Here is a 27,877-nt window from a genome sequence, read left to right on the forward strand (position 1 = left end):
ATCACTATTTGTCGATGTTCTCTGTCGATTATTCTTTTTGTCTACTGTGTACGTATTGTGTATGTTCCCTTGCCTGCAGAAAAATACTTTTCACTGTACTTCATGTGACAATAAATCAATCAATGAAGATTGGCGATTGTTCAGTGTCTTGTATTATCTAAATTGTAGCACTCAGAATGCCAGGGATGACAAGGTGGAAAGGAATGTTTGGGAATTAATTGTTCAGATATCAATCTATGAATTAATTATATGTCCTCCTTTATGAAACACAATAGGTTAGCATGCAGGCACAGCAAGTAATTGGGACGGCAAATTGGAATGTTAGCTTTTATCACAAGGGGGATGAAGTAGAAAAGCGGTGATGTCTTGCTATAACTGTAAGAGCATTGGTGAGACCACACCTGGAGTAATGCCTACAGTTTGGTCTCCTTATTTAAGGACAGATGTATTTACATTGGAGGAGGTTTGGAGAAGGTTAATTTAGTTGATTCCTGGTTTGAAGAGGTTGTCTTATCACTTATGATGAAAGATTGAGCAGGTTGCGCTTACACTGATTGGAGTTTAGAAGACTAAGAGTGATCTTATTGAAGTATATTTGGCTGGGTTTTTGGCTGATTTGTGTCTCGGGCTCAGGAAATGTGAGTCAGGGTAGTTCCTGACCTCGCCAACGTGGATCTGCTACCTCCTCCCATATACGTCGTCGATTTGACTTCTAGAGACATGGGCAGTCAACATGCAGATCTGCTGCTTCCCTCGGCATCACTGGGCAGGGCCAGAACAGTACGGGTGCCGAGGCAGGCTGGTTAGGAGGCCAGTCTTGATTCTCAAGGACATTGTCCAGATTTCCATCGTTTTCATGCCCCATGAATTGTTTTCCTCTACTCCGAAGTTTTGGTCTGATCCAATTTTTGTTAATTCCACAGCAAACTCGAGGTAGGGTAAAATCAGGGGTTAGTTTAATTTACACACATTCAAAACAGGGTTCGCAATGTCTCTACGCATTTCGCATTCATAACAGTAAAAGCGGGATATGGAAAAGAAAGAGGTACAGAGCAAAGACCTCAAAAGGTGAGAATTACTGTCCCAAGAGTCCAGATCAAAGGTCCGGTGGTGCATTCCTTCACTTGTGTGGCAGGTTAAAGACTGGTACTGGATAATTTACTTTTCCAATAGAGATGACTTCCACAATGTGATGGACACGTAGCGATTCCAGGTGCTGGTGCAGATGTCCCAGCAGAAACAGTGTAGATGGGGCTAGGCATTTGCCTGGACTGGAGCTGTTGCTTGATTGATATATAGCTGAAAAGCAGACTGTCATCCTATAGGTGGGGGTGGGGAGAGAGGTCATGTGATATGTTTCCCTCTTCTCCACTTTGGTTTTGTCAAAGGATGTATATTTCACTTTGACAAAGGGTCACCTGGACTCGAAACAGCTCTTTTCTCTCCCTACAGATGCTGCATTTTCTCTTTTGGTGTATATTCTTTTGCCTGGATTCTTGGGATGGTTGATGTTTTGGGGTCCTTTTGTGGGGGGGGGTTTCCCCCTATTACAGCTGTCCGGTGGGATGGTGGGTCGAGTCACCCTGTACTTGAGGGTGGGGGAGGCACTCAGACAATCTGGGGGTGGGGGCTGTAGTGCAGTGCGGGGTGGTCAGGGCAGATTTGTGATGTGGGGGGGTGGTTCTGGGCTGATGTGCAGGGTGGGGGTGCTGGCCGCTGGATGGCCCGACAGCAGGATCCCGTGGGAATCCCCTCTTATTCCACGCCATGCATAAATCTACATGGCGTGGTACACTGAATTGCATCTTACTTTGCGACTGCAAGGGGATCACCAAGCTAGTATAATTCAGCTCCGACGGGAGAACATAGTCTCCCGAACGGGGAATCCATCCCACTGCCTTTCATACTGCACATAAATAAACTCCAGACTCATTGGAAAAAGGTTAAATTCCCTCAAGTGGTCATTAAGTTGGAAAAACAAATGGACATCTATTCAGAAACCTCATCAAAGACAAAATATCCTTTAGTAACCTCCTAAAACTGTCAGTGTACACCACCATCTGCTGAGCTAGGTCTTTTACCAGTTTTTGAAACCAGCCAAGCATTCAGCTAAAGTATTACAGCTCCAGACAATCGAGCCTTTGAAACTGAAAGAACAGGTGGCTAGATTTTTTCTAAGCTGCACCAGGTGGCGTGTCATTTGAAGAATTCCAGGAGCTTTTTTTAAAAAGTTAAAGCAGGAGGCCAATTCTTTTCAAATTTAAAGCTCAGTGGACATTTAAATCACTTCAGATCATTACACGAGCGTTGCCGAGTACTGATTTCTTCAATTTTGAATGCACAATCATACTTTTTCCAATGGAAAAGTAGTCGAATGCATCTCAGCGCTTAAAGCTGGTTAATATAATCATCATAGAAGATATCATAGAATTTATAGTGCAGAAGGAGGCCATTCAGCCCATCGAGTCTGCACCGGCTCTTGGAAAGAGCACCCTACTTAAGCCCACACCTCCACCCTATCCCTGTAACCCAGCAACCCCATCTAACCTAAGGGCAATTTAGCATGGCCAATCCACCTAACCTGCACACCTTTGGACTGTGGGAGGAAACCGGAGCACCCGGAGGAAACCCACGCAGACACGGGGAGAACGGTTGACTTACCTTTTCAGGACAGAGCTCTATCACTGCAATAAAAGCACATCTGACTAATAAGACCGCATCTAGTTTAATACTTACCTGTCAGAATGTTCCTGACTTCTCAATACTTTCCCCAGGGTTCCTGAACACTCACCCAGTGAGTTTTCCAAAAGTTTCCAAAACCCACCGAACCCAATGAAAAACATTGTAGGACATAAAATACTAATTTCCTCGAGGCCTGTCAATGGTAACACCAGCACCATTGGATGTACCTTGGCAGAAACCAAACTAACCTGAGCCTCTTCCCAGTTATAGCAAGTTTGTGTGGGGCTCTTTTTGAGGGGGACATTCAAATCTCTGGTTCCGCGGCCTCCGTTTATGGTTATCGCGCCCATTGCTGACTTTTCTGGGACACAAATCCAGCCCACAAGATTCTGAGGGAGTTTGCCATGAGAGCATGTTTCATACCATGGGGAAATGTAGAACGAGGGGGACGCAATTCGGAATAAGTAATCTCCCATTTAAAACTGAGATGGGGAGGAACTTTTCTCAACCAGTTCGTTCATTTTTGGAATTCTGTTCCCCAGCGACCACTGGAGGCAGGGTCATTTAATATATTCAAGGCTGTGCTGAACAATTTTTTTTATACAAGGAAATTGAGGGTTTATGGAAGGCAGGCAGGAAAATGGAGTTGACTCCACAATCCGATCAGTCTTGAGCCAAAATCGTTTTTAGCAATTAACAAGCATCCAGCTTCCAAAAAGACATTCAGTATTCAAAAAGATTAATCTGCTCTGTTTCACTTCAATGATGTATGCCAGTGCCAAAACACTTGCTGATATGCTTTGAATGATGGAACATTTTTTAAGAGTACCCAATTCAATTTTTTCCAATGAAGGGGCAATTTTTAGAGTGGCCAATCCACCGACCCTGCACATCTTTGGGTTGTGGGGATGAAACCCACCCAAACACGGGGAGAAAGTGCAAATTCCACAGGGAAAGTGACCCAGAGCCAGGATCGAACCTGGGATCTCGGTGCCTTGAGACAGCAGTGCTAGCCACTGTGCTGCCGTTGGAACAGGCTCAAGGGTCTGAATGGCCTAGACTTGCTATTTCTTATGTTCCCATAAATAATTAACCTGCATAATTGTTCTTTTGGGAAGCTCAGGGGAAACAAGTCTTCAGTTTGTTGAATGATCACAGTCTTCCTAAAACCATGTACACTTTTAGATTGGCTATGGAGTTTTTTTGAACACTTGTTTCTTTAAGTTCTCAGCTAGTTCTAGAAGTTGACTGATTGCAGACCTGTTGTGGACCTGAGAGTTTCATTTTGTTTGGAAGCATTGTGACACTCTGTTCAACAGGTGAGAGATGTTGACAGCCAATGTGTGCAATGAACCATTTATTAATCCGAAATTGACCGCAATATGGAGAAGATACCAATGATTTTCAGATTTGTTTTGGGGGGGCGGGGGTGATGTTTGCAAATGTAGTCAAAATCCTGTCTTAAAATTTTTGAAAAGATATGATGAAATGTGATTTATAACTCTTGTGTGTAAGAATAAGATTTACATTTTACAGTTACTTATAGGATGTTATACAAATCTAACATAAATGTCATACGTACATGTTTACCCTTAACTGTTTAACGTTCACACACTAGAGCCTGCATAACTGTTTCTTTTGACTGAACAGAATTATACCTTTGATAACGTGCCAACTTTTTTTTAACGGGTTACAAAACTTCAAACAGTGACGATATATTTGATTTACGTCTGCCATGTTTAGCACAGGGCTAAATCGCTGGCTTTGAAAGCAGACCAAGGCAGGCCAGCAGCACGGTTCAATTCCCATAACAGCCTCCCCGAACAGGCGCCGGAATGTGGCGACTAGGGGCTTTTCACAGTAACTTCATTTGAAGCCTACTTGTGACAAATAAGTGATTTTCATTTAATTTCATTTCATTTTTCATGTGAAGCCTAAAATATTGCACTGCATTGTGTTGGTTTGGAAATTGGGAGGGAGGATTTAAAAAGATGATGCTTTAAAAAAAAAAAATTATTTCATGGGATGTAAGTGTCATTGGCTAGACCAGCATTTGCTGTCCTTCCCTAGTTGCCCTTGTGAAAGTGGTGAGCCACTTTCCGAAGCCAATACAGTCCATATGTGATGAAGGTTGCACCCACAATGCAATAAGGAAAGAGTTACAGGACTTTGAACAAGCGACAGTGAAGGAACGGCAATATAGTTGTGTGCAGCTGGAGACTTCTGGCCTGAGAGGTGCGGTATTTACTTGAACCATGGAGATACAATGTTGAAAACAATGGTCTACTCCACTGCAGACATAAGACAGAGGAGCAAAAGTAGGCCATTCGGCCCATCGAGTACACTGCCATTCAATGAGATCATGACTGATCTGATACGATAATTCATAACTCCAGGGAAGAGATTGCTGGGCCAGGGAAGAGATTGCTGGCCCTGGGAAGAGATTGCTGGGCCAGGGAAGAGATTGCTGGGCCTTTGGCTTTGATTTTTATGTCATCATTGACTACAGGAATAGTGCCAGAGGACTGGAGGATAGCAAATGTGGTCCCTTTGTTCAAAAGGGGGAGTAGAGACAACCCCGGCAACTATAGACCGGTGAGCCTCACGTCTGTAGTGGGTAAAGTCTTGGAGGGGATTATAAGAGACAAGATTTATAATCATCTAGATAGGAATAATATGATCAGGGATAGTCAGCATGGCTTTGTGAAGGGTAGGTCATGCCTCACAAACCTTATCGAGTTCTTTGAGAAGGTGACTGAACAGGTAGACGAGGGTAGAGCAGTTGATGTGGTGTATATGGATTTCAGTAAAGCGTTTGATAAGGTTCCCCACGGTAGGCTATTGCAGAAAATACGGAGGCTGGGGATCGAGGGTGATTTAGAGATGTGGATCAGAAATTGGCTAGCTGAAAGAAGACAGAGGGTGGTGGTTGATGGGAAATGTTCAGAATGGAGTTCAGTTACAAGTGGCATACCACAAGGATCTGTTCTGGGGCCGTTGCTGTTTGTCATTTTTATCAATGACCTAGAGGAGGGCGCAGAAGGGTGGGTGAGTAAATTTGCAGACGACACTAAAGTCGGTGGTGTTGTCGACAGTGTGGAAGGAAGTAGCAGGTTACAGAGGGACATAGATAAACTGCAGAGCTGGGCTGAGAGGTGGCAAATGGAGTTTAATGTAGAGGTGAGGTGATTCACTTTGGAAAGAATAACAGGAATGCGGAATATTTGGCTAATGGTAAAGTTCTTGGAAGTGTGGATGAGCAGAGGGATCTAGGTGTCCATGTACATAGATCCCTGAAAGTTGCCACCCAGGTTGATAGGGTTGTGAAGAAGGCCTATGGAGTGTTGGCCTTTATTGGTAGAGGGATTGAGTTCCGGAGTCATGAGGTCATGTTGCAGCTGTACAAAACTCTGGTACGGCCGCATTTGGAGTATTGTGTACAGTTCTGGTCACCGCATTATAGGAAGGACGTGGAGGCTTTGGAGCGGGTGCAGAGGAGATTTACCAGGATGTTGCCTGGTATGGAGGGTAAATCTTATGAGGAAAGGCTGATGGACTTGAGGTTGTTTTCGTTGGAGAGAAGAAGGTTAAGAGGAGACTTAATAGAGGCATACAAAATGATCAGGGGGTTAGATCGGGTGGACAGTGAGAGCCTTCTCCCGCGGATGGAAATGGCTGGCACGAGGGGACATAGCTTTAAACTGAGGGGTAATAGATATAGGACAGAGGTCAGAGGTAGGTTCTTTACGCAAAGAGTGGTGAGGCCGTGGAATGCCCTACCTGCAACAGTAGTGAACTCGCCAACATTGAGGGCATTTAAAAGTTTATTGGATAAGCATATGGATGATAATGGCATAGTGTAGGTTAGATGGCTTTTGTTTCGGTGCAACATCGTGGGCCGAAGGGCCTGTACTGCGCTGTATCGTTCTATGTTCTATGTCCACTTACCCCCATAACCCTCGATTCCCTTACTAATAAAATATGTCTGTCTTGAACACACTTTTTAAAAAAAAAATCTTTTTATTAAACATTTTTAAATAAATACAAAGCCATAAAATAAAACAACCACACACCAGCATCAATGCCCCCTTAACGGTGACTAGCTTTTGAAAGACCCCAATAAAAGAGCTTTTGTAGAACCCCCCCCCATTTGCACCCCTTAACGTGTATTTAACTTTCTCAAGATGTAAAAACACCATGACATCCCCCAGCCAAACCGAGGCACTGGGTGAAGAAAGTGACCTCCACTTCAACAGAACCTGCCTGCCAGTGATCAATGAGGCAAAGGCTCAGACATCCTCCCCCACACCTGTCTGCAACTCCAGCAGGCCTGACAACCAAATTTGGCCGTTCGGGGACTGGGCTCCAAATCCATCTGTAAAATCTCCGACATAGTGCTGAAGAAGGAGACCCAAAATCTCCCCAGCTCAGGACACGCCCAGAACATATGTACATGGTTTGCCGGGCCCCTCCCACAGCGCTCACACTTCCAACCTCTCAAGTAGCCAAAACAACTTAACCCTAGTTAAGTGTGCCTGATGTACCATCGTCAACTGTATCAACCCCAGTCTTACACACGACAAGGAGGTATTCACTCTACACAAGGGCTCACGTCTTACCCCCCTTCTAATGCCACCTCCAACTCCTCCTCCCACTTGGCATTATGAGGGATGCCGTATCTTCTGCCATTATCCTCCCGGCATGTCCCGAGCTACTCCCCTCTTCCAGCCCCGCAAACTTTGAAACCCTTTCCAACAGTGAGGATGGCGGCACTACTGGAAACAACGAGAACACCTTCCTCAGTCTTGAATGTATTTAACGACCCAGTCTCTCCAGCTCTCTGCGATAAAGAATTCTACAGATTCACTATCCTCTGAGAGAAGAAATTCCTCCTCAAATTGGCGATCCCTTACTCTGAGATTATGCCATCTGATCCTAGATTTTGCCACAAGGGGCAACTGCCCTGTCAAGTTCCCTGAGAATCCTATATGTCTCAATAAAGTCGCCTCTCATTCTACTGAACCCAAATGAGTAAAAATTCCCTCCAGAACCGGGATCTACCTAGTGGACCTTCTCTGGACTGCCTCCAATGCCCGTATATCCTTCCTTAGATAAAGGGACCAAAACTCTTCACAACATTCCAGATGTGGTCTAACTAGTTCCTTGTACAGTTTTAGCAAGACTTCCCTGTATTTACACTCCATTCCCTTTGAAATATAGACCGACATTCCATTTACCTTCCCTATTACCTATTGAGCTTCCATGCTAGTTTGTTGTGATTTATACACGAGGACCCCAAATCCCTCTGTGTTGCAGCTTTCTGCAATCTTTCTCCAATTAAACAATATTCAGCTCCTTTATTCTTCCTACCAAAGTGCATAACTTCATATTTTCTTACATTATATTCCATTTGCCATGTATTTGCCCACTCACGTAACCTGTCTATGTCCCTCTGTAGATTCTTTGTGTCATCCTCACCACTTGCCTTCCCACCTATTTTTGTGTCATCTCCAAACTTGGCAATATTGCATTCACTTCCCTCATTCAAGTCATTGATATATATTGTAAATAATTGTGGCCCCTGTGGCACTCTTAGTTACAGGTTGCCATCCTGAAGATCCCGTGCTTATCCCAATTCTCATTTTCTATTAATTAGCCAATCTTCTATCCATTCTTACATACTAACCCCACCTCCATGGGCTCTTATCTTATTAAATAGCCTTTAGTACGGTAGCTTATTTGAACGTGTATTGGAAATTCAAGTATATTATATCTACTGATCCCCCTTTATATATCCTATTTGTTCCCACCTCAAAGAATTCTAATAAATTTGTCAGGCACAATTTCCCCTTCATGAAGCCATGCTGACTCTACTTGATTGGATAATGTATTTCAAATGCTCTGCTATTATATTCTTTATAATGGACTCTTAACATTTTCCCAATGACAGATGTTGAGCTAAGTGGCCGATAGTTACCTGCTTTTTGTCTTCCTTTTTGATGATTTATCCACTTCTTAGACTCCTTCTTCCTCCCTTGGACATATCTTTGTTGTGAATCATGAACTATTTTCAGAAACGTCTGCCATTGCTGATCAACCGGCTTTTCTACTAAACTCCTTTCCCAGTCCACTCCAGCCAGCTCTGCTCTCATTCCTTCCAATCTTTCTCTGCTCTCATTCCTTTGTAATTATCCTTTGGCACAGTTGTTTCTGACCCAATTTCTCACTCTCAAACTGAATGCCAAATTCTACCATGTTATGGCCATTGTTTCCTTGGGGGTCTTTTACTCTGGGATTGTTTATTAAACCTGCCCCATTATACATTACCAGGTCAAAAAAAGTCAGATCTATGATTCTAGATCCCTGATTGGATCCACAACATATTGTTCTGGGAAGCTATTCCCAATACACTGTGAATTCTTCCCCATGGTTACCTCTGCCAATTTGATTTTCCCAATCACCATGAAGGTGAAAGTCACCGATGTGGTTAATGTCCTCATTATCTCCTGATTTAATCTCTGTCCTACATTATAGCTAGGGGGCCCATAACCTACTCTCTCCAGTATCTATCTTCCCCTTGTTTTTTCTTACCTATACCCATATTGATTCGAAGATCATTTCTTGCTGTTGTACTTATTCCATCTCCCACCAACAAAGCTACCGCACCATCTTTTTCTTCCTGCCTGTCCTCATGAAAAGTCACATACCCTTGAATATTTAAGTGCCAGTTTTGATCTCCTTGTAACCACATCTCTGTTGTGGCTATAAGATCATATCCATTAACCTCAATTTGTGCAGTTAATTCATTTATTTTGTGCTGTCTTATTCTTGCTGTTTATCCTCCTGTTCCCTGCTAGCAATGCAATCTCAGATAAACGACTAACTTGCTTCAAATTCACTTCCTCATTCCTATATCTTCTCATTTTACCAGCTTCTCCTGCTGCACACGTATGATTATTGGGGTCTTGAAAATCCTTAGGGAGCACCACCTATTATTCATTGTCACTAAATGTCAAACTAGTTCGTGGTCAGCTGCCAAAAGCGACTGAGTTTGTATCTGATCGAACTCCATTGTCTCTTCAAGACGGGGGGCGAGATTCTCCGCTCCTGCGCCGGTTGGGAGAATCGCCTGCCGTGCCAGTTTTCCACACAACGCCGGTCCAACGCCCTCCCGTGATTCACCCAAGCGGCGAGATCGGCCCCGTCGAGTTCTGCGCGGCACAGGCCGGAGAATCACCCGAGACACCGAAAATGGCGATTCTCCGGCACCCCCGCTATTCTACGGCCCGGATGGGCCGAAGTCCCGACGGTGTGACCCCAGTTCACGCCGTCGCCGTTCACACCTGGTAAATAAAGTCGTCAGCCAGTCGTGCTGGATGACGCTGAGCAGTGAGGAGGTGGGCGGACTGTTCCGGAGTTCCTGCAGACCGGGTCGGCTTCCCCGAGAACGCTGCGGCCAACCGGGGGGGGGGGGGGGTGGCGGTGGAGGTGGAGGTGGGGGGGGGGGCAGTGGAGGTGGGGGGGGGGGCAGTGGAGGTGGGGGGGGGGGCAGTGGAGGTGGGGGGGGCAGTGGAGGTGGGGGGGGGGCAGTGGAGGTGGGGAGAGGGGGGTTGGGGGGGGAGGGGGGTGGAGGTGGGGGGGGGCGGTGGGGGGGGGCGGTGGAGGTGGGGGGGGGGCGGTGGAGGTGGGGGGGGGGGGCGGTGGAGGTGGGGGGGGGGGCGGTGGAGGTGGGGGGGGGCGGTGGAGGTGGGGGGGGGCGGTGGAGGTGGGGGGGGCAGTGGAGGTGGGGGGGGCAGTGGAGGTGGGGGGGGCAGTGGAGGTGGGGGGAGGGGAGGTGGGGGGAGGGGGGTTGAGGGGGGGAGTGGAGGTGGGAGGGGGTTGAGGGGGGGCTGGAGGTGGGGGGTTGGGGGGGAGGGGGGGTGGTGGGGGGGGCGGTGGAGGTGGGGTGGGGGGGGCGGTGGAGGTGGGGTGGGGGGGGGCGGTGGAGGTGGGGTGGGGGGGGGCGGTGGAGGTGGTGGGGGGGGCGGTGGAGGTGGTGGGGGGGGGCGGTGGAGGTGGGGGGGGGCGGTGGAGGTGGGGGGGGGGCGGTGGAGGTGGGGGGGGGCGCGGTGGGGGGGGGCGGCGCGGTGGAGGTGGGGGGGGCGGTGGAGGTGGGGGGGGGCGCGGTGGAGGTGGGGGGGGGGCGGTGGAGGTGGGGGGGGGCGCGGTGGAGGTGGGGGGGGGCGCGGTGGAGGTGGGGGGGGGGCGGTGGAGGTGGAGGTGGGGGGGGGGCGGTGGAGGTGGGGGGGGGCGGTGGAGGTGGGGGGGGGCGGTGGAGGTGGAGGTGGGGGGGGCGGTGGAGGTGGAGGTGGGGGGGGGCGGTGGGGGGGGGGGGCGGTGGAGGGGGGGGGCGGTGGAGGGGGGGCGGTGGAGGGGGGGCGCGGCGGTGGAGGCGGGGGGGGGGGCAGTGGAGGCGGGGGGGGCGGCGGTGGAGGCGGGGGGGGGGCGGCGGTGGAGGCGGGGGGGTGGTGGAGGTGGGGGGGGCGGGCGGTGGAGGTGGGGGGGGCGGTGGAGATGGGGGGCGGTGGAGGTGGGGGGGGGCGGTGGAGGTGGGGTGGAGGTGGGAGGGGGTGAGGGAGAGTGTGGAGGTGGGAGGGGGGTGAGGCAGTGTGTGGAGGTGGGAGGGGGGTGAGGCAGTGTGTGGAGGTGGGAGGGGGTGAGGGAGAGTGTGGAGGTGGGAGGGGGGTGAGGGAGAGTGTGGAGGTGGGAGGGGGGTAAGGGAGAGTGTGGAGGTGGGTGAAGGAGAGTGGAGGTGGGAGGAGGGTGAGGGAGAGGGGGGTGAGGGAGAGTGTGGAGGTGGGAGGAGGGTGAGGGAGGGGGGGTGAGGGAGAGTGTGGAGGTGGGAGGGGGGGTAAGGGAGAGTGTGGAAGTGGGAGGGGGGTGAGGGAGAGTGTGGAGGTGGGAGGGGGTAAGGGAGAGTGTGGAGGGGGGTGAGGGAGAGTGTGGAGGTGGGAGGGGGGTGAGGGAGAGTGGAGGTGGGTGAGGGAGAGTGTGGAGGGGGGTGAAGGAGAGTGGAGGTGGGGAGAGGGTGGAGGTGGGAGGGGGGTGAGGGAGGGGGTGGAGGTGGGAGGGGGGTGAGGGAGGGAGTGGAGGTGGGAGGGGGGTGAGGGAGGGAGTGGAGGTGGGAGGGGGGTGAGGGAGGGAGTGGAGGTGGGAGGGGGTGAGGGAGGGAGTGGAGGTGGGAGGGCGTGGAGGGAGTGGAGGTGGGAGGGGGGTGAGGGAGAGTGTGGAGGGTGTCGTCCATCCGCGGATGCCACATGTCAGCCGCCCTGATATGGCAGGACGGTGACGAGGACACGGCCGCAGGTTGTTGTGTGGCTGATGGGCACAGGCGACTGGCACACTGGTGAGGAGGATGGTGTGAACTGACCATTGGACGCAGACAGTGACCAGGTGTTAGGCTGGCTGCATATCTGCAGCGCGACCAGGCCACGGGGGGCACACAGGTATCCCATGCAACCTGGCTGGCGAGGTGTGGAAGAACCTCCGTGTAACATGTTGTTTCTCTGCCCCCCACCACCCTCCTGCAGGTCACCATGTATGCCAGCCAGACAGCGATGTTCACTGTGTGGTTGGAGCCGCAGCTCTGCAGGTGGCCATCCGGCAGCATAGACTGCGACGGCCCACAGTGGCTGCAGATGCAGCGGTTGCTGCTGCTGCTGCAGAGGGGATGCCCGCGGAGTGGCCCGTCGTCGCCGCGCAGGGCGCAGGCGCTCAGGCCCGGAATGTCCAGGGGGATGCCGAGGGGAACATTGACCCCCCGCGGCGAGGAATGCACAGGAAGCGGACACTGATATCAAAGTGCTTGGGGGGGCGGGGGGGGAGAAGGAGGAGCCACTGGTGGTGCCAGGGCGCCACAGGCATCCAGCAAGGCCTAGACCGTGATAGAATGTCGTTCGAGGCCCTACCGGACACCACATGCAGGAGGAGACTACGGTTCAGCAGAGAGACGGTCGCACCACTTTGAATGGGTGGAGGACACGCTATACCAGTCTCCGTCAAGGTGACGGAGGCCCTAAACCTTTACGCTACCGGTTCCTTCCAGGCGCCGAGCGGGGACCTATCCGGGATCTCACAGGCATCGGTCCACAGGTGCATCAGGGCCGTGACCGACGCCTTGTACGCCATCGTGGACAGGTACATTAAATTCCCCGAGGACCGATCACAGCAGGAAGCACGGGCACGTGGATTCGCCAAGGTGGCCGGGATACCGATGATCCAGGGTGTCATTGATGGTGTGCACGTCCCCATGCGCCTGCCTGCAGACACCAGGGAAGTGTTCATGAACAGGAAGGGCGCATACTCCATGAACATTCAGATGGTGTGCGACCCCCACATGAAGATCATGCACGTGTGCGCAAGGTACCCCGGGAGTGTGCATGACGCCTACATTCCGGCACAGTCGTTCATCCCCGCAATGTTCGATAGATGCCCCCCCCCCCCCCCCCCCCCCCCCCCGGCTGAGGGGCTGGTTGCTGGGCGACAGGGGCTATCCGTTGAGGTCATGGCTGATGATGCCAATACGGAGGCCTCAGACCAAGGCGGAGAGCCTATATAACGAGGCCCATGCAGCAACCAGGGGTGTGGTGGAGCGGTGCTTCGGCCTGCTGAAGATGCGATTCAGATGCCTGGACCGCTCAGGAGGCAGGAGGGGACCTGCAGTACCGGCCCGACAGGGTCGGTCGCATAGTTGTGGTCTGCTGTGCGCTGCACAACATTGCCATGCAGAGGGGAGATGCACTGGTGGAGGAGTCGGAGGGGGGACCCGACGGCACCGGAGCTAATGCAAACAAAGAGGAGGAGGAGGATGGCGTGCATCAGGGTGGGGGGAGGGGCGCAGGACACAGACACTGCCCGGGTGCTGGTTACGTCCAGGAGGCTGCACGACGGCACCGTCGAGGACAGCGGGCACGCGACGCGTTGGTGGCCGCACGGTTCACGCACAGTGGGGGAGGGATTCGCTGAACACTGCCACTTGCACCGCCAGTCCTGCACACGGTCACCACACAGGCGGTCTATGCTCTCCGCGATTGACTGCTGGGACTGTGCCATCGCCTGCTGGGACAGGGCCATGGCATGGTGAGACTCTGCCAGGGCCCGGAGAGCGGCGGCAATGTCCTGTTGGCTCTGTGAGATGGCTGCCTGTGAGAGGGCAGCCCTCTCCTGGGCCATGGATGACGCCCAATGCCTTGCAGAACCTGACCAATAGTCAAAACCGTTTCACCCATTGCCACCACTGCGGACGCCACCCGTGCGGTGTCGGCCTGGGTGGCTGCGATGAGCGGCACCACTCCCTGCTCCTGGACGCGAATGGACTCCTCCAACTGCGTGTGCAGGTCCTGGAGGATGGTCCTCATCCCGTTAGTCAGTCCCTTGGTGTCCACATGCATCGGTTGTCCGGGTGGGTTAAGTACATCCAGGAACCCGGGAACCGTCTGGGCGGCAGCTGTTTGATGGGCCTGGGCTGCCCTCCGACCGTCCAGCCCCTCGGCTGCTCCAAACTTCACCTGCTGTACCTGCTCGGCTGTGTGGTGTGCACCAGACCGTGACCCGGGAGCCTCATCACTTATCTGCCCAACCGAGGTGAGTGTCTCTGCGATGGTGGATGGTTTGGGAGACAGCAGTGTCGCTAGCTCGAGGTCATCGTCCGTTAGGAAGTCTGGTGTGTACTGGTCCCCCTCATGGCCCGGCGCAAGGTGCATGCGGCCCATGTCATGTTGCCCTCCAGGTGAATCCGTGGACTGTGTGGCCGTTCTCGGTGCGTAATCTTCGCTGTCCGTCCTGTGCCCCTCAGTATTATCTCTGTCCGTCGTATCTGCATCCCCATCCAGCGTCCCGTACTGAGAGGATGGCCCTCCTGTCCGACTGACTGCCACCCTCTGACGTGCGTCCCTGGGTGCGCTTGAGGTTGGAGATGGTAGGCTTTGTCTTGGCCGAGATGACCTTGGACGTTCGGCGGCTGGCCCTGGGGAACACAACAATACGGGGTTCGTTAGACACGCTGGGCCGGGTGTATGGTGGTGGTGGGGTAGTGTGTGAGGGGGAGGGGATCGAGGGTGCAGTGGCCAGTGTGATGGGGGAGGGGGGGAGGGGATCGAGGGTGCAGTGGCCAGAGTGTGAGGGGGGCGATGACGGGTTGGGGGGGGGGGGGGTGGTGAGGACATGCAGGGATGTCTCGCTTCGTTCTGCGCCTCCGACCTGGCATGTCGTGACCTCCCGGGTGGCGGATCCCCCAGCGAGGTCCAGGGCCCTCTGCTTGTGAACATTTAGGGGGTGCAGCACAGGAGAACCCCCTCCGGTTCTCATATGCTCACGTTGGTTGTGAGCTGTCTTGTCCTGGGTGGGGATTGGATAAAGCATCACAATTAGGCAGGTATCATCAGGGCGTGCAGATATAAGCTATATTAATGCTGGGTGAGGAGACAGTTGGAGCCACACCACGGGCATCTATCCGGGGGGGGGGGGAGGGTCCCGGTGCTCATATGGGTCGAGTACAACATTGTGCATCCTGAACCCCCCCCCCCTCGTGCACGGCCGGGGGGGGGGGGGTTGGTTGTGACCCGGGGGCACCCTCATGGCACTTACCCTGGCAGCCCGAGTGAGGTCGTGCAGCTTCTTCTGACACTGCTCCCCGGACCGGGGTGTGTGCCCCACAGCACTCACAGCGGTGCCAACTTCACGCCAACCACGCCTCACCATGCTGCACGGCTGGTGATGCCCACGTCTTGGGCAGAGGGTGGCCCTTCGTTGTTCAACCTCATCGAGGAGGGTGTCCAGGTCCGTGTCCCGGAACCTCGGTGCGGCTCGTCGGGGCTCAGCCATCTCTCCTCCTTCTCCTCCTCCTGGGTCCTTCCGTGCGCGGATCGCGCCATTTATGGCGCAGCGCCGCGTCATTCGGTGGTCGCGCGCTTATGACACTGCTTTCGCGCCATGCCCCCCGAGTTCCTTGCGGCCCCGCTGCTCGCCCATTTTCGGGCCCTGAATCGATCGCGATCGGGGCCGTTTTGCGCCGTGGTGAAACTCCACGGTGTTCACGACGGCGTGGGCACTTAGTCGCGGGAGCGGAGAATCGTGCCGGGGTTTAGTATGCTGCCATGATTCTCCATACGGTGGAATAGTCAAACCTACTCAACAGTTAATAACTCAGAAGGTAGTTGTTCAAATCTTTCAATTTGTGTTTCTAACACCATGGGGCATTTTTATTTCAGTCCACTTGTGTCATTATACAATTTGGAATACATATATACACTATTGATGGCAGGCATTCTAGTGTGCCATTTAGTTTTGATTCTCTTTCAGTTCACCCCAATTGTTCAGAGGATTCCTCCTCTCTAACCAAGAGGGTTATATTTGTTGCAGAGCACGAGATGATGAGTTGAAGCAGGATTTTGTACATAAACCCATTTCTTATCCTGTAGCTCTTCTAAATGTGTGTTTGAGACCAGGAACTAACAACAAGACTACAGCTCTGTGGCGATAAGAGAGTTAGTGTGCAGGTCCGTTGCAACATTTGGCCGAGTCTGAAGTTTTTAAAAGAACAAGGGGCCTCCTTTTCTCAACCACACTCTCTCAACTTCAGCTACATACGTTCAATTATTGATGTGGTTTGCAGAACGTGACATCATTTTTGTCTCCCAAGGAAACTTGTCATTTCAAGTTGTCTTGCACATCCAGGAGGGGTTCTAACAAACCAGCTGCGGGCATGTCTCAGTGAGGTTCCCTCAACCGAACTAGATAAATTGTCATTTTGCCTTGAATGCATATCCAGAAGTAGTTGTAAATATTGATTCGAGATTACCTAGATTCCTTTTAAGGTCTTTTTGTAGCAAAAGCATTTCATTTACTTCCTACTGAAATACTGCAGCACATTCTTTCCCCCTCCATTAAAATGCAGTTCTTGTCATTTCAGGTGGATTATTCTATGTAATATTTAAAGAGCTGTTTTCCTCCTCAAGTCCCAGCAAAATATTTGGAGACGCCCTGAAGAAATGTCGAGCGCATCCTGAGGTATTCAACTGGCTTTGTTTCAAAGAAATCTATACATATTTATCATTTCTGATGCTTGTGTGGAGGTTCATTTTTTCATGATTTCGGTTTTATATTTGTACAACTCCTATTACAAGCTATCATCCCTCTACTTCAAATACTTTGTAGAATTGTAAGTATCAAAAGAGGGATGAAGGACTTCCCGAGATATTAGAAAGGCTGCAATTGTTCTCCTTCGAGCAATTAGATTAGGGGAAATTTAAGAGATGTGCAAAATTGGGAGGTTTTGATGAAGTAAATCGATAACTTGATGTTACATATTTTGTTGTGATGATCTGTAATGTATTTCCTGAAAGGGTGGTAGAAGCGGGTTCACTGATAACTTTTTTTAAAAATGGAATGTATACTTTGAAAAATTACAGGTTTGTGGGGAAAAGAGCTGAGGAGTGGCACTGATTAAACCGCTCTTTCACTGCAACAGGCACAATGGGTTGAATCGTGTCCTCCGGTGCTGTAATATTCAAAGACTATGTTGTGGGGATTTTAATTTTGTCAATTAATCTTTGCTGGAAGGAAAATGTTGTTAAGCTAATGCTTATTTTGGGTCTTTAAAATAAATGATCTCACGCAGTAGTGCATATGAGGTATTCAAGTGCAGCGTTTAAGTCGAGATGAAGTCAGGGGATAACTGGACCAGGGAGGTGGAAAATTACTAGATAGGAGAGGGCAGGTATATAAAGAGATCAATTTGGCACTGATAATTCTGTGCAGTTATATTTTGATTTGAGGTATTCTCTGATTCAGTCAGAAACAGGTCCAACTGTCTTGAAAGAATTTGCCACACTAACTGACCGTCTCTTTTCTAAAGTCCACTACCCTGGGAAAAGCACCTCCCCCACCTATCCTAGATCTGGATTTGCAAAACATAAAATTCTGACTCTTGGTCAGCCCTAGCCTAATTATTGGAACAACCTGTTTACTCAAACTATTCCTTTTAATCACTTTTTGTAAAAGTCAAACAAATCGAAGTGTAGCGTTCAGGCCACTTTAGTCTATCTTGATAACTGAGATGTTTCAAACTGGGAATTGACCCAGTGAATATCTTTCAAAAGCTTCAATACCTGTGATCATCAGAGGAGTTTAAAACCAGATACATGAGCATAACTGAGGCCCGACCAAGGTTTTGTATGAGGACAAAATCTCATGCCTTGGCATATTCAGCTCAACATCCTCGCTATCACTTCATCGTATTGAACTGCAATGCTATTGAACTCATGAAGAACCTTCAGCGAATTATGCCCAAGAATGTCCAGATCTTTTTTTTTTCTCCCGCCTGCTTAGTGCTTTACGTGAAGGGTTCAGCGTTCACTCTGCTTACATGCATAACACTGCATTTTTCTGACTTAAATACCATTTTCCAGTCACAAGCCAAAACCTCTGCTTGAAGCAGTCTAATATTTTCTGACGTATTGGCACTTGCACAAATCTTAGCATCTTCTACAAATTCACAAATCATGCCCCAGCACCTGTCTCAGTAATAATATCACAAAGATCACCAATCCCTGTGAGACACCACTAGTGACTGGTCTCCAAGCAGACCCAAATCCACCAACAAGATTTTACTGCCTACTGCCTTCTTGCCAGTTCTTAATCCAGCTCAATAAATTATGAATAATATCAGAGGCTTTAATCGTGTAGATTAAGGTTTCCCATAAATAACCTCTAATAAGATTAAGATTTTTTTCCCCTAACCATGGGAAATGATGGAATACAATCAGATTTGTAAGAAAGCGCAATGTTTTTATTTGAAGCCATGTTTAGGTACCCCTAATATCTAACTCCTCTATTCAATCATACATTACATCCTTATTAATTCCTTTAATCACCTTTCCTTTTACTGACTCCAAACTAATAGGCATACTTCAGGCCATCTTATCTCCTTTTTTTTTTAAAGAAGGGGACTACCTTAGATCCTCCCAGTCTAGGGAATCAACGCAGAGTACAATGAGCTTTAAAAGATATGGGAAAAGGGATCACAAAGTCTAACTTAATATTTCCGTCATCCCTAAAGAGTCCTTCATAACCTGCCGTCGAATATCTACCAATGGTCCGACACAGTTTGGCGTTTCTCGGACACTCTTTTTTTTTTTTTTAAGGAAATGTATTTTATTCCAAACATATTCAAAAATACTAAAACATAAATAATCTGGGGAGCATTCTCCCCAACTCACAACTTTACAGTTTGTACATGTTTTTCCCCTTTTTCACCACTTCCCACCCCATGACAAACAATTCCTCAAACATGGTCGTGAACAATCTCCCCCGTGTCTCAAAGCCCTCTGCTGAACCCCTCAATTCAGACATAATCTTCTCCAACTGGAGGAAACCTTACATGTCCCCTAGCCAGGCCGCCACCCCTGGTGGCGTTATCGACTGCCATTCCAACAAAATTCTTCAGCAGGCAACCAAAGAGGCCAAGGCCACACGCCACGTCAACCTTCCTCCCTTCCATCAGCTCCGGCATTTCCGGTACCCCAAAGATTCTGCCTCTGCAGAATGGCCCTCTTTACCCTTGGCACCTTCCCCGCCCATATAAACTCCGAAATAGCTTCCACTAAACAGGTTAGAAATAGCTTCCTCTGTGCTGCCTGGACAATATGTCCAAGACCCCATCTCACTGTACAGTCTTCCTAATTTAGAGAAACCAAATACAGATTAGATCATGTTTTTGTTTTCCTGGGACCCACTTTTGCCAACAAGCCAAACGTCGTGGCCCACGCTGACCGATCTTCGCAACACGCCACGTTCACTTACCTTTAATGTGAAAGGGGAGCCTATTTGGTCCTCACAATCTCCCTCCAATCAGGTTTGCAGGAGGAGAGGACAATGTGCATATCAGGTGCAGACTTGAGGCAGTTCCTTTGTGCCATCTTCATTTTAGTGCAAACGGAAAATGCAACCTCGCACGTGTAGGACGTTGTGAAGGGCAGTAGCATCAAAATGCTTGTTTTACTCAGCACTGGATACTCCCAGGAGATGCTACTCCAGAATGCTGACAGCCTCATGGGCTTTTGGCGTGTTTTTAATGTGGTATCACAGTTCAAGTACAGCAGCATCAGCTTTTCATTTGGAGTCAGCTGTAAGTTAATAACTGACTCTGGGGTCTCAACCTCAAAAGGATTTTTAGTTGACCACTTCTGTACTATTTGTAAGTGTGACCGTCTCTGTCTCTATCAATGGTTGTGTACATCATTCCAAAAAGCTCATTACCAGCTTCAAAAGTGGCTTCCTGCCACTTTCTCGGTTGGTTGTTGTCCTCAGTAACCTCAGAATTTAGGTATATCCATATTTTTAACCCTGTTTTTAATTTCTTACCCAATCCCACACCCATGGCAGTCACTCTTGTCGCATTCCCCCAGACCCCTCACTTCCTTAAACAAAAAAGAAGCACAGATGCTGAAAATCTGAAATTAAAACCGGAAATTCTGAAATTACAGCCGATCAGTACACATCTATGACAAGCGAAGATTTCCGATTTCAAATTCTTCATCAGAATACACACTCTGTCCATTTAATATACAACTGCTTCTGTCCATTACTTGACCTATTAACATAATTTTGTGGTTCTCTAGATTTGCCTGCTTCCCTGTTCTGTTTGCATCAATGTGCATGTCCACCTGTTGTGCACCAGTTCTAAACAAAGGTACACACCTGAAATGTGAATTGTTCAGAACTGGTGCACAAGAGGTGCACCGGAACGGTACATTCATAGAATCCTAAATTCATAGAATTCTTGCAGTGCAGAGGAGGCCATTCGGCCCATTGAAACCCTCTGTAAGGGCACCCTCTCCCGCAAACCTGTAAGCCTACCTAACCTTTGGGCACGAAGGGGCAATTTAGTATGGCCAACCCACCTAACCTGCACATCTTTGGACTGTGGGAGGAAACCGGAGCACCCGGAGGAAACCGACGCAGACACTGGGAGAATTTGCAAACTCCACACAGTCACACAAGGTCGGAATGGAACCCAGATCCCAGGCGCTGTGAGGCAGCAGTGCTAACCACTGTGCCGCCCTTCGTTGATTCAGGGAAATGGGCAAACTTCAAAGAACCACATAATTATTTTCGGTTAGTAGATCAAGCAATAGACTGAAGCAGTAGTATATTAAGGTAGTAAACATTCGCTTTTTTTGTAGAAATATTTTTATTCAAATATTTACATATTTTCAACATTATATTTTCCCTTACAGAAAAAAGAAAAACAAAGAACACATAGATAAATATCTTACAACTACCTCACAAATTCCCCCAATATACAAACCCCCCCATTAAGCAATCATAAACACAGTAGAAAACACAAAGTACACCCCCCCCTCCCCCTCTCTGGGCCGCTGCTGCTGCTGACCACCTCCTAACGCTCCGCTAGAAAGTCTAGGAACGGTTGCCACCGCCTGAAGAACCCTTGCACAGACCCTCTCAAGGCAAATTTTACCCTCTCCAATTTAATGAACCCTGCCATGTCGGTGATCCAGGCTTCCACTCTTGGGGGCCTCACATCCTTCTACTGTAGCAGAATCCTCCGCCGGGCTACCAGGGACGCAAAGGCCAGAATAACGGCCTCTTTCGCCTCCTGCACTCCCGGCTCGTCCGATACCCCAAATAGTGCTAACCCCCAGCTCGGCTTAACCCGGGTGTTCACCACCTTAGACACCGTCCTCGCAATACCCCTCCAGAACCCATACAGCGCCGGGCACGCCCAGAACATGTGGATGCGTTTTGCTGGGTTCCCCGAGCACCTCCCACACCTGTCTTCCGCCCCAAAGAACCTGCTCAGCCTCACCCTTGTCAAATGCGCTCTGTGAAGAACCTTAAATTGAATCAGGCTAAGCCTGGTGCAAGAGGAGGAAGAATTAACCCTACCCAGGGCTTCCGCCCACGCACCCTCGTCTATCTCTTCCCCAAGCTCCTCCTCCCATTTTCCCTTTAGCTCTTCCACCGAGGTCTCCTGCATCTCCTGGTAGATTGCTGAGACCCTGCCCTCTCCAACCCACACCCCGGAGAGCACCCTATCCTGGATCCTGAGTGCTGGAAGCAGCGGGAACTCCCTCACCTGCCGTCTTACAAACGCCCTTACCTGCATGTACCTGAAGGCATTTCCGGGGGGAAGCCCGAATTTTTCCTCCAGCGCCCGAAGGCTCGCAAACGTCCCATCTTAAAAACAGGTCCCCCATCCTTCTAATTCCCGCCCTGTGCCAGCTCAGGAACCCTCCATCCAATCTCCCTGGGACGAACCGGTGGTTCTCCCAGATCGGGGACCAAACCGAAGCCTCTACCTCACCCCTGTGGCGTCTCCACTGCCCCCAAATTTTCAAAGTCGCCGCCACCACTGGACACATGGTGTACCTGGTCGGCGGGAGTGGCAGCGGTGCTGTCACCAGCGCTCCCAGACTCGTGCCCACACAGGACGCCATCTCCAGCCTCTTCCACGCCGCCCCCTCCCCCTCCATTATCCACTTGCGTATCATCGCCACATTGGCAGCCCAGTAATACCCACACAGATTAGGTAACGCTAACCCTCCTCTGTCCCTACTCCGCTCCAGAAACACCCTTCTCACCCTCAGGGTCTTTTTCGCCCACACGAATCCCATGATGCTCCTACTGACCCACTTAAAATAGGCCTTAGAGATCAGGATGGTGAGGCACTGGAATATAAAAAGGAACCTCGGGAGCACCGTCATCTTCACCGACTGTACCCTACACGCCAGGGAGAGTGGCAGCATATCCCACCTTTTCCTTGTCTATCCCCCTTCCCTCGTCCCCTGGGTGTATCACAAAGAACTCACTTTTCCCCACATTGAACTTATACCCGGAAAAGTCCCCAAACTCACTGAGGATCCGCATCACCTATGGCATCCCCCCCACTGGGTCCGCCACATACAGTAACAGGTAATCGGCATACAACGATACCCGGTCGTCGTTCCTCCCCCCCCCCCCCCCCCCCCCCCCCCCCCCTGCCGGACCAGCCCCCTCCAGTTCCTGGACTCCCTTAGAGTCATAGCCAAAGGCTCAATTGCCAATGAAAATAGCAAGGGGGATAGGGGGCACCCCTGCCTTGTCCCCCAGTACAGCCGAAAGTATTCCGACCTCCTCCGATTCGTGGCCACACTCGCCACCGGGGCATCGTAAAGTAGCCTAACCCAACTAATGAATCCCTCCCCGAACCCAAACCTCCTCAACACTTCCCAACGGTACCCCCCACTCCACCCTATCGAAGGCCTTCTCTGCGTCCACCACCACCACTATCTCCTCTTCCCCCTCCACTGCAGGCATCATGATTACGTTAAGGAGCCTCCGCACATTGATGTTCAGCTGCCTTCCCTTAACAAAACCCGTCTGGTCCTCGTGAATCACCCCCCGGGACACAGTCCTCAATTCTGGTAACCAACACCTTCGCTAACAGCTTCGCGTCCACATTGAGGAGAGAGATTGGCCTATACGACCCACACATTAATGGGTCCTTGTCCCGCTTTAAGATCAGTGAGATCAGCGCCCAGGCCATCGTCAGGGGGGAACTCGGCCTGGAGGCTTCGTCGCTCCTTGAGTAGTCCCTCCTCGGGGTCCTCTGCATACCTCCAATCCACCCTTAAAATCTCCCCCACCAATCTCTCCCTCTCCTCTCCTTCTCCTTGTGGGCCCTAGGGGAGATTAGCCTCCCAGACAACCTCCACCTGCACCTCCCCATTATCGTTGGCCTCTAGATAGCTTTCAATGCACCCCCGGATCCGCCCGCTCACCACCCCATCCGTCAGCAAGCCCACATCCAGGTGCCACAGCGGGCGCTGGTCCCTCTCCTCCCCTAGCTCGAGCTCCACCCAATGTGGGGCATGGTCTGAGATAGCTATAGCCAAATACTCCATGTCCTCCACCCTCAGGATTAGTGCCCTGCTCATAACGAAGAAGTCTATCCGGGAGTAGGCTTTATGGACGTGGGAAGAAAAAGAAAATTCCCTGGCCCCCGGCCTGACAAACCTCCATGGGTCCACTCCTCCTACCAGGTCCATAAACCCCCTCAGCACCTTGGCCGCCGCCTGCCTCTTACCTGTCCTGGACCTGGAGCGGTCCAATGCTGGATCCAGTACCGTGTTGAAGTCCCCCCCCCCCCCCCCCCATTATCAAGCACCCTTAATCCAGGTCCAGAATCCGGCCCAACATGTGCCACATGAATCCGGCATCGTCGCAATTCCGAGCATATACATCCACTAATACCCCACACACCCCCTGCAGCTTACCACTCACCTTCCTCCATTGTCTGCCACGATGTTCAGCGCCTCAAACGACACCCGTTTCCTCACCAAAATCGCCACCCCTCGATTCTTTGCGTCCAGCCCCGAGTGGAAAACCTGCCCTACCCACCCCTTTCTCAGCCTAACCTGATCTGCCACCCTTAAATGCGCCTCCTGGAGCATAACCACATCTGCCTTCAGTCCCTTCAGGTGCGCGAACACACGGGCCCTCTTGACCGGCCTGTTCAGGTCTCTCACATTCCAAGTTATCAGACGGATCAGGGGGCTCCCCCCCCCCCCCCCCCCTGCTGATTAGCCATCCCCTTTTCTAGGCCAGCCACATGCCCGCACTCTCCATTCCCCCCAGCGGCAGACCCGCACCCCGACTCTCTCACCGAACTCCAGCTCCCCTTTGGCCAGTGCAGCAGCAACACAGTTTCCCCCCCCACCCCCACCCCCCTAGCTAGGTTCCCCCCTTCCCCCCCCCTAGCTGCGTTGCTCCCCCCAAAGCATTCCTGTAAGTCAGCTGACCCCGCCACTCCACCGACCCCCCAGTGTGGTAGTCTCTCCCCCCCCCCCCCCCCCCGCCCACTCCTGCCCATCAGCGGGCGCTCCTGTCCAACACCGCCCTCGCCCCCCCCCCCCTGGCCCCACCCCCTTCCCTAGCACGGGAAAAAGCCCGCGCTTTCCATCAAACCGGCCCCGCCCTCTCTGGCACAGCTCCCTTTTGCGGCCTAATCCCAGCTCCCCCACCTCGGGTCTCCCCTCCCCCCGACGGGGCCCCTTCCTTCCAACCACCGACGCCCACACTCTCTCAAAACCCCCACTTCGAACCATTTCACCCTACCTCACCCAGCACCCAAGGAAACAATACAGAATAGAACAGAACATCCCCCAAAGCACAGTAAACACAGTAGCCCCCCGCAACCTCCCCTCACAACCGACCCTCAGTCCGTGTCCAACTTTTCGGCCTGAATAAAGGTCCACGCCTCCTCCGGCGTCTCAAAGTAATGCTGCCGGACCTTAAACGTGGCCCACAGTCGCGCCGGCTGCAGCAACCCGAATTTCACCCCCTTCTGATGCAGAACTGCCTTAGCCCGATTGTACCTGGCCCTCTTCTTGGCCACCTCCGCGCTCCAGTCCTGGTATATACGGACCTCTGCATTCTCCCACCTGCTGCTCCACTCCTTTTTTGCTCATCTTAGGACACACTCCCTGTCCACCAAGCGGTGGAACCGCACCAATGCCGCCCGCAGCGGCTCGTTAGACTTGGGCCTCATCGCCAGGACTCTGTGGGCCTCATCTAGCTCCAGGGGTAAACATTCGCTTGTGATAGATGTATACTGACCGGCTGTAATTCCAGCATTTCCTGTTTTGTTTCAGAGTTCCAGCATCTGCAGCAATTTACTTATTTTTAATCTTTACTTTGAAAACCTTTAAGCTCGTATTTTTTGTTTGATTTCTAACTCTCTTAAATGAAAAATTTCTGAACAGATGGTTGCAGCATCAGGGTTTAAACTAAGTAAAATGCCAAGTCTATCAGATGGAGTAAATGACAACCCCCCCAACCCCACAGGGCCCTTGCTCATCATGGTGTATCGCAGAGCTCTAATTTATCATGCTTTTTCTCACTTAGCAGTGTCCCTGCCAAATGGAGAAATGAATTATGCATTGAAAGAAAACATACAGACGATGCCAAGTATTTTGCATGGAACAATCCATATCAAATACCCATTACCACATATTTGAGCAGATCTTGTTAGCCTTTTGCCACCAGAATCCGTGGTAATTCCACAGAAGCCAAGATGTCGGGATAAGGCTTAATGCAGGACACCAGGGAATAAAATTGGTCTTGGGCAGTAGCTCAATACGGATGATAACAAATCCGCAACCTGATTAACACGCTGCCTGATTTTCTTTTTACATAAAGAAAATCAAAATGTGTGAAACAAATATTTTGCATGGGAATAATGACTGCATTTCAAAAGTACTTTGTTTAGAAAGAGCTTTCGGAGGACCTGAGGTGGATAAACACTATATAATTTATTTCCTTACTGATTCGCCTGTACCTCTACTCAAAGCCAGTTTCACAGTTCAAGACCAATTTTACCCTTGCCCCATCATGAATAATGACACCGAAATAATTTGTCACGAATGTAACGTGCTGTTTTTTGAGATAATTTCTCTAACCTAGGAAAGGTCAGTCTCAGGAGAATACTTTAATGATGGTGGAATAGTCAACCTATTCTCTTCTGTTCCTCTTCTATTTCAGAATTTTCCAAAATTCTGGTTAAAATACTGTAACCTTTGGACTATTGCTCTAATACAAACCTCACAAAACTCGATTTTAAGGTTTTAACTTTCCTCTTTCACTACGAGTCTCCATTCTGGTGTTGACTGGGTTCCAACTTTTAATGCGTTTCATCTGCTTTCAGCTGGCTCTATTGGGAAGGGCAAAATAAAACAGATGGAATTGTAAGTGAGCTTGTATTTTCCCTGTAAATAGCACCCTTGCCTGTCCAAACTGGTGATTGATGGTTGTTTGATTATTAAATATCCATTTTGCCGCTATAAAATATACTTTTAAAGTAGTTTCACGAGGTTTAGAACTGGGCCAGACTTGATTTTAACGGCAGCAATAACTATTTTTAAATTTCCGTTTAACCTGTTCTATAGGAACTGTCTTGCTATAAGCAAAATTGCTAGTACACGAAACAGTTTATAATCTGTTTCAATTTAGCAGAAATGGGGGCGGCGTAGTGGTTAGCACTACTGCTTCACAGTGCCAGGGACCCGGTTTCGATTCTGGCCGTGGATGACTGTGAAGTTTGTACATTGTCCTCGTGTCTCCGTGGGTTTCCTCCAGGTTCTCCGGTTTACTCCCACGGTCCAAAGATGTGCAGGCTAGGTGGGTTACGGGGATAGGGCGGGACAGTGAGCCTAGGTGGCGTGCTCTTTCAGAGGGTCGATACAGACTTGATGGGCCGAAAGGCCTCCTTCTGCACTGTCGGGATTCTATGGTTTTATGGCTATCTTCCAGCTGAAATAATTTTCAAAAATTGTACACCATCAGTTCAATAGCACTCAAAAAAGGAATCAAGTGCAACAGTTGTACAGGTTTTTCAATGTTCATTTGTAGCCAAATAAATGTTTAAACTGTACTTGTGCCAATTCTTCTTTATTGTAACCGTCAGATTTTACACTTGCCCCATCTTTTTTACTTATCCTGATCTGTTAATCCTTTACTCAACTCATTGGCTCTGAGCTCTAAATGCAAGATGGTACTTGTTCTTCCTTCTCACTGCATCCTTAACACGTTAAGTGCATCACATTTCTGATTCTGGTACATTTTCTGCATGACTTCAATAAGGGGGAGGGGGAAGAAAGAGTGAAAGAGAATAAAAAGTGTCACATGTTTAATAATCAACCAGTCTCCCAATGGAATAGAATGAACCAAACCAAACTAATTAAAATAGCTTTATTGAATACAATATCACATCTTCCCATGGGTTTTGAATTTTCGATCTGAGTTTTTTAGCCCAATATCATAACCACCAGATCACTTTTAATTAAAGTAATACCTCGTCTTATTTTTTAATAAAGAAAACTTGTGCCACTATATGTCAGACATTTTCCACCCCAAGCATACAGCACATGCGGAGCAGGCTTGAAGGGCTGAATTGCCTACTTCTGCTCCTAATTCCTATGTTTATATGGTGAGAGCCCTGAAGTTATCCCCTGTAGTACTGGATTACAAACCTGTCACGTAACCTGCTGCCTTGCTCTCCATTAACCATTATACTGTCCATAGCTTTACCCTTCCCTTCCTGGTGAAGCAGTTGAGGAACAGTGGAGAACCTTCCGAGCGATCTTTCACAGTGTTCAGG

At 50.1% G+C, this 27,877-nt stretch overlaps 1 protein-coding gene across 2 annotated transcripts in view; it reads left to right on the forward strand.

The window, feature by feature from the left end:
- timm21 (translocase of inner mitochondrial membrane 21) overlaps positions 1-27,877 on the forward strand; it is a 55,311-nt gene that overhangs the window by 12,641 nt on the left and 14,793 nt on the right. Inside the window, exon 3 of one of the 2 annotated variants that reach the window (XM_072467154.1) lies at positions 16,616-16,728. In XM_072467154.1, coding sequence (XP_072323255.1) covers positions 16,616-16,728 — 113 coding nt within the window. The remainder of the gene's footprint in view (positions 1-16,615; positions 16,729-27,877) is intronic. The other variant, XM_072467155.1, reaches the window with a different exon arrangement.

The sequence above is a fragment of the Scyliorhinus torazame genome, chromosome 11, assembly GCF_047496885.1.
Source record: "Scyliorhinus torazame isolate Kashiwa2021f chromosome 11, sScyTor2.1, whole genome shotgun sequence".
NCBI lineage: Eukaryota > Metazoa > Chordata > Chondrichthyes > Carcharhiniformes > Scyliorhinidae > Scyliorhinus > Scyliorhinus torazame.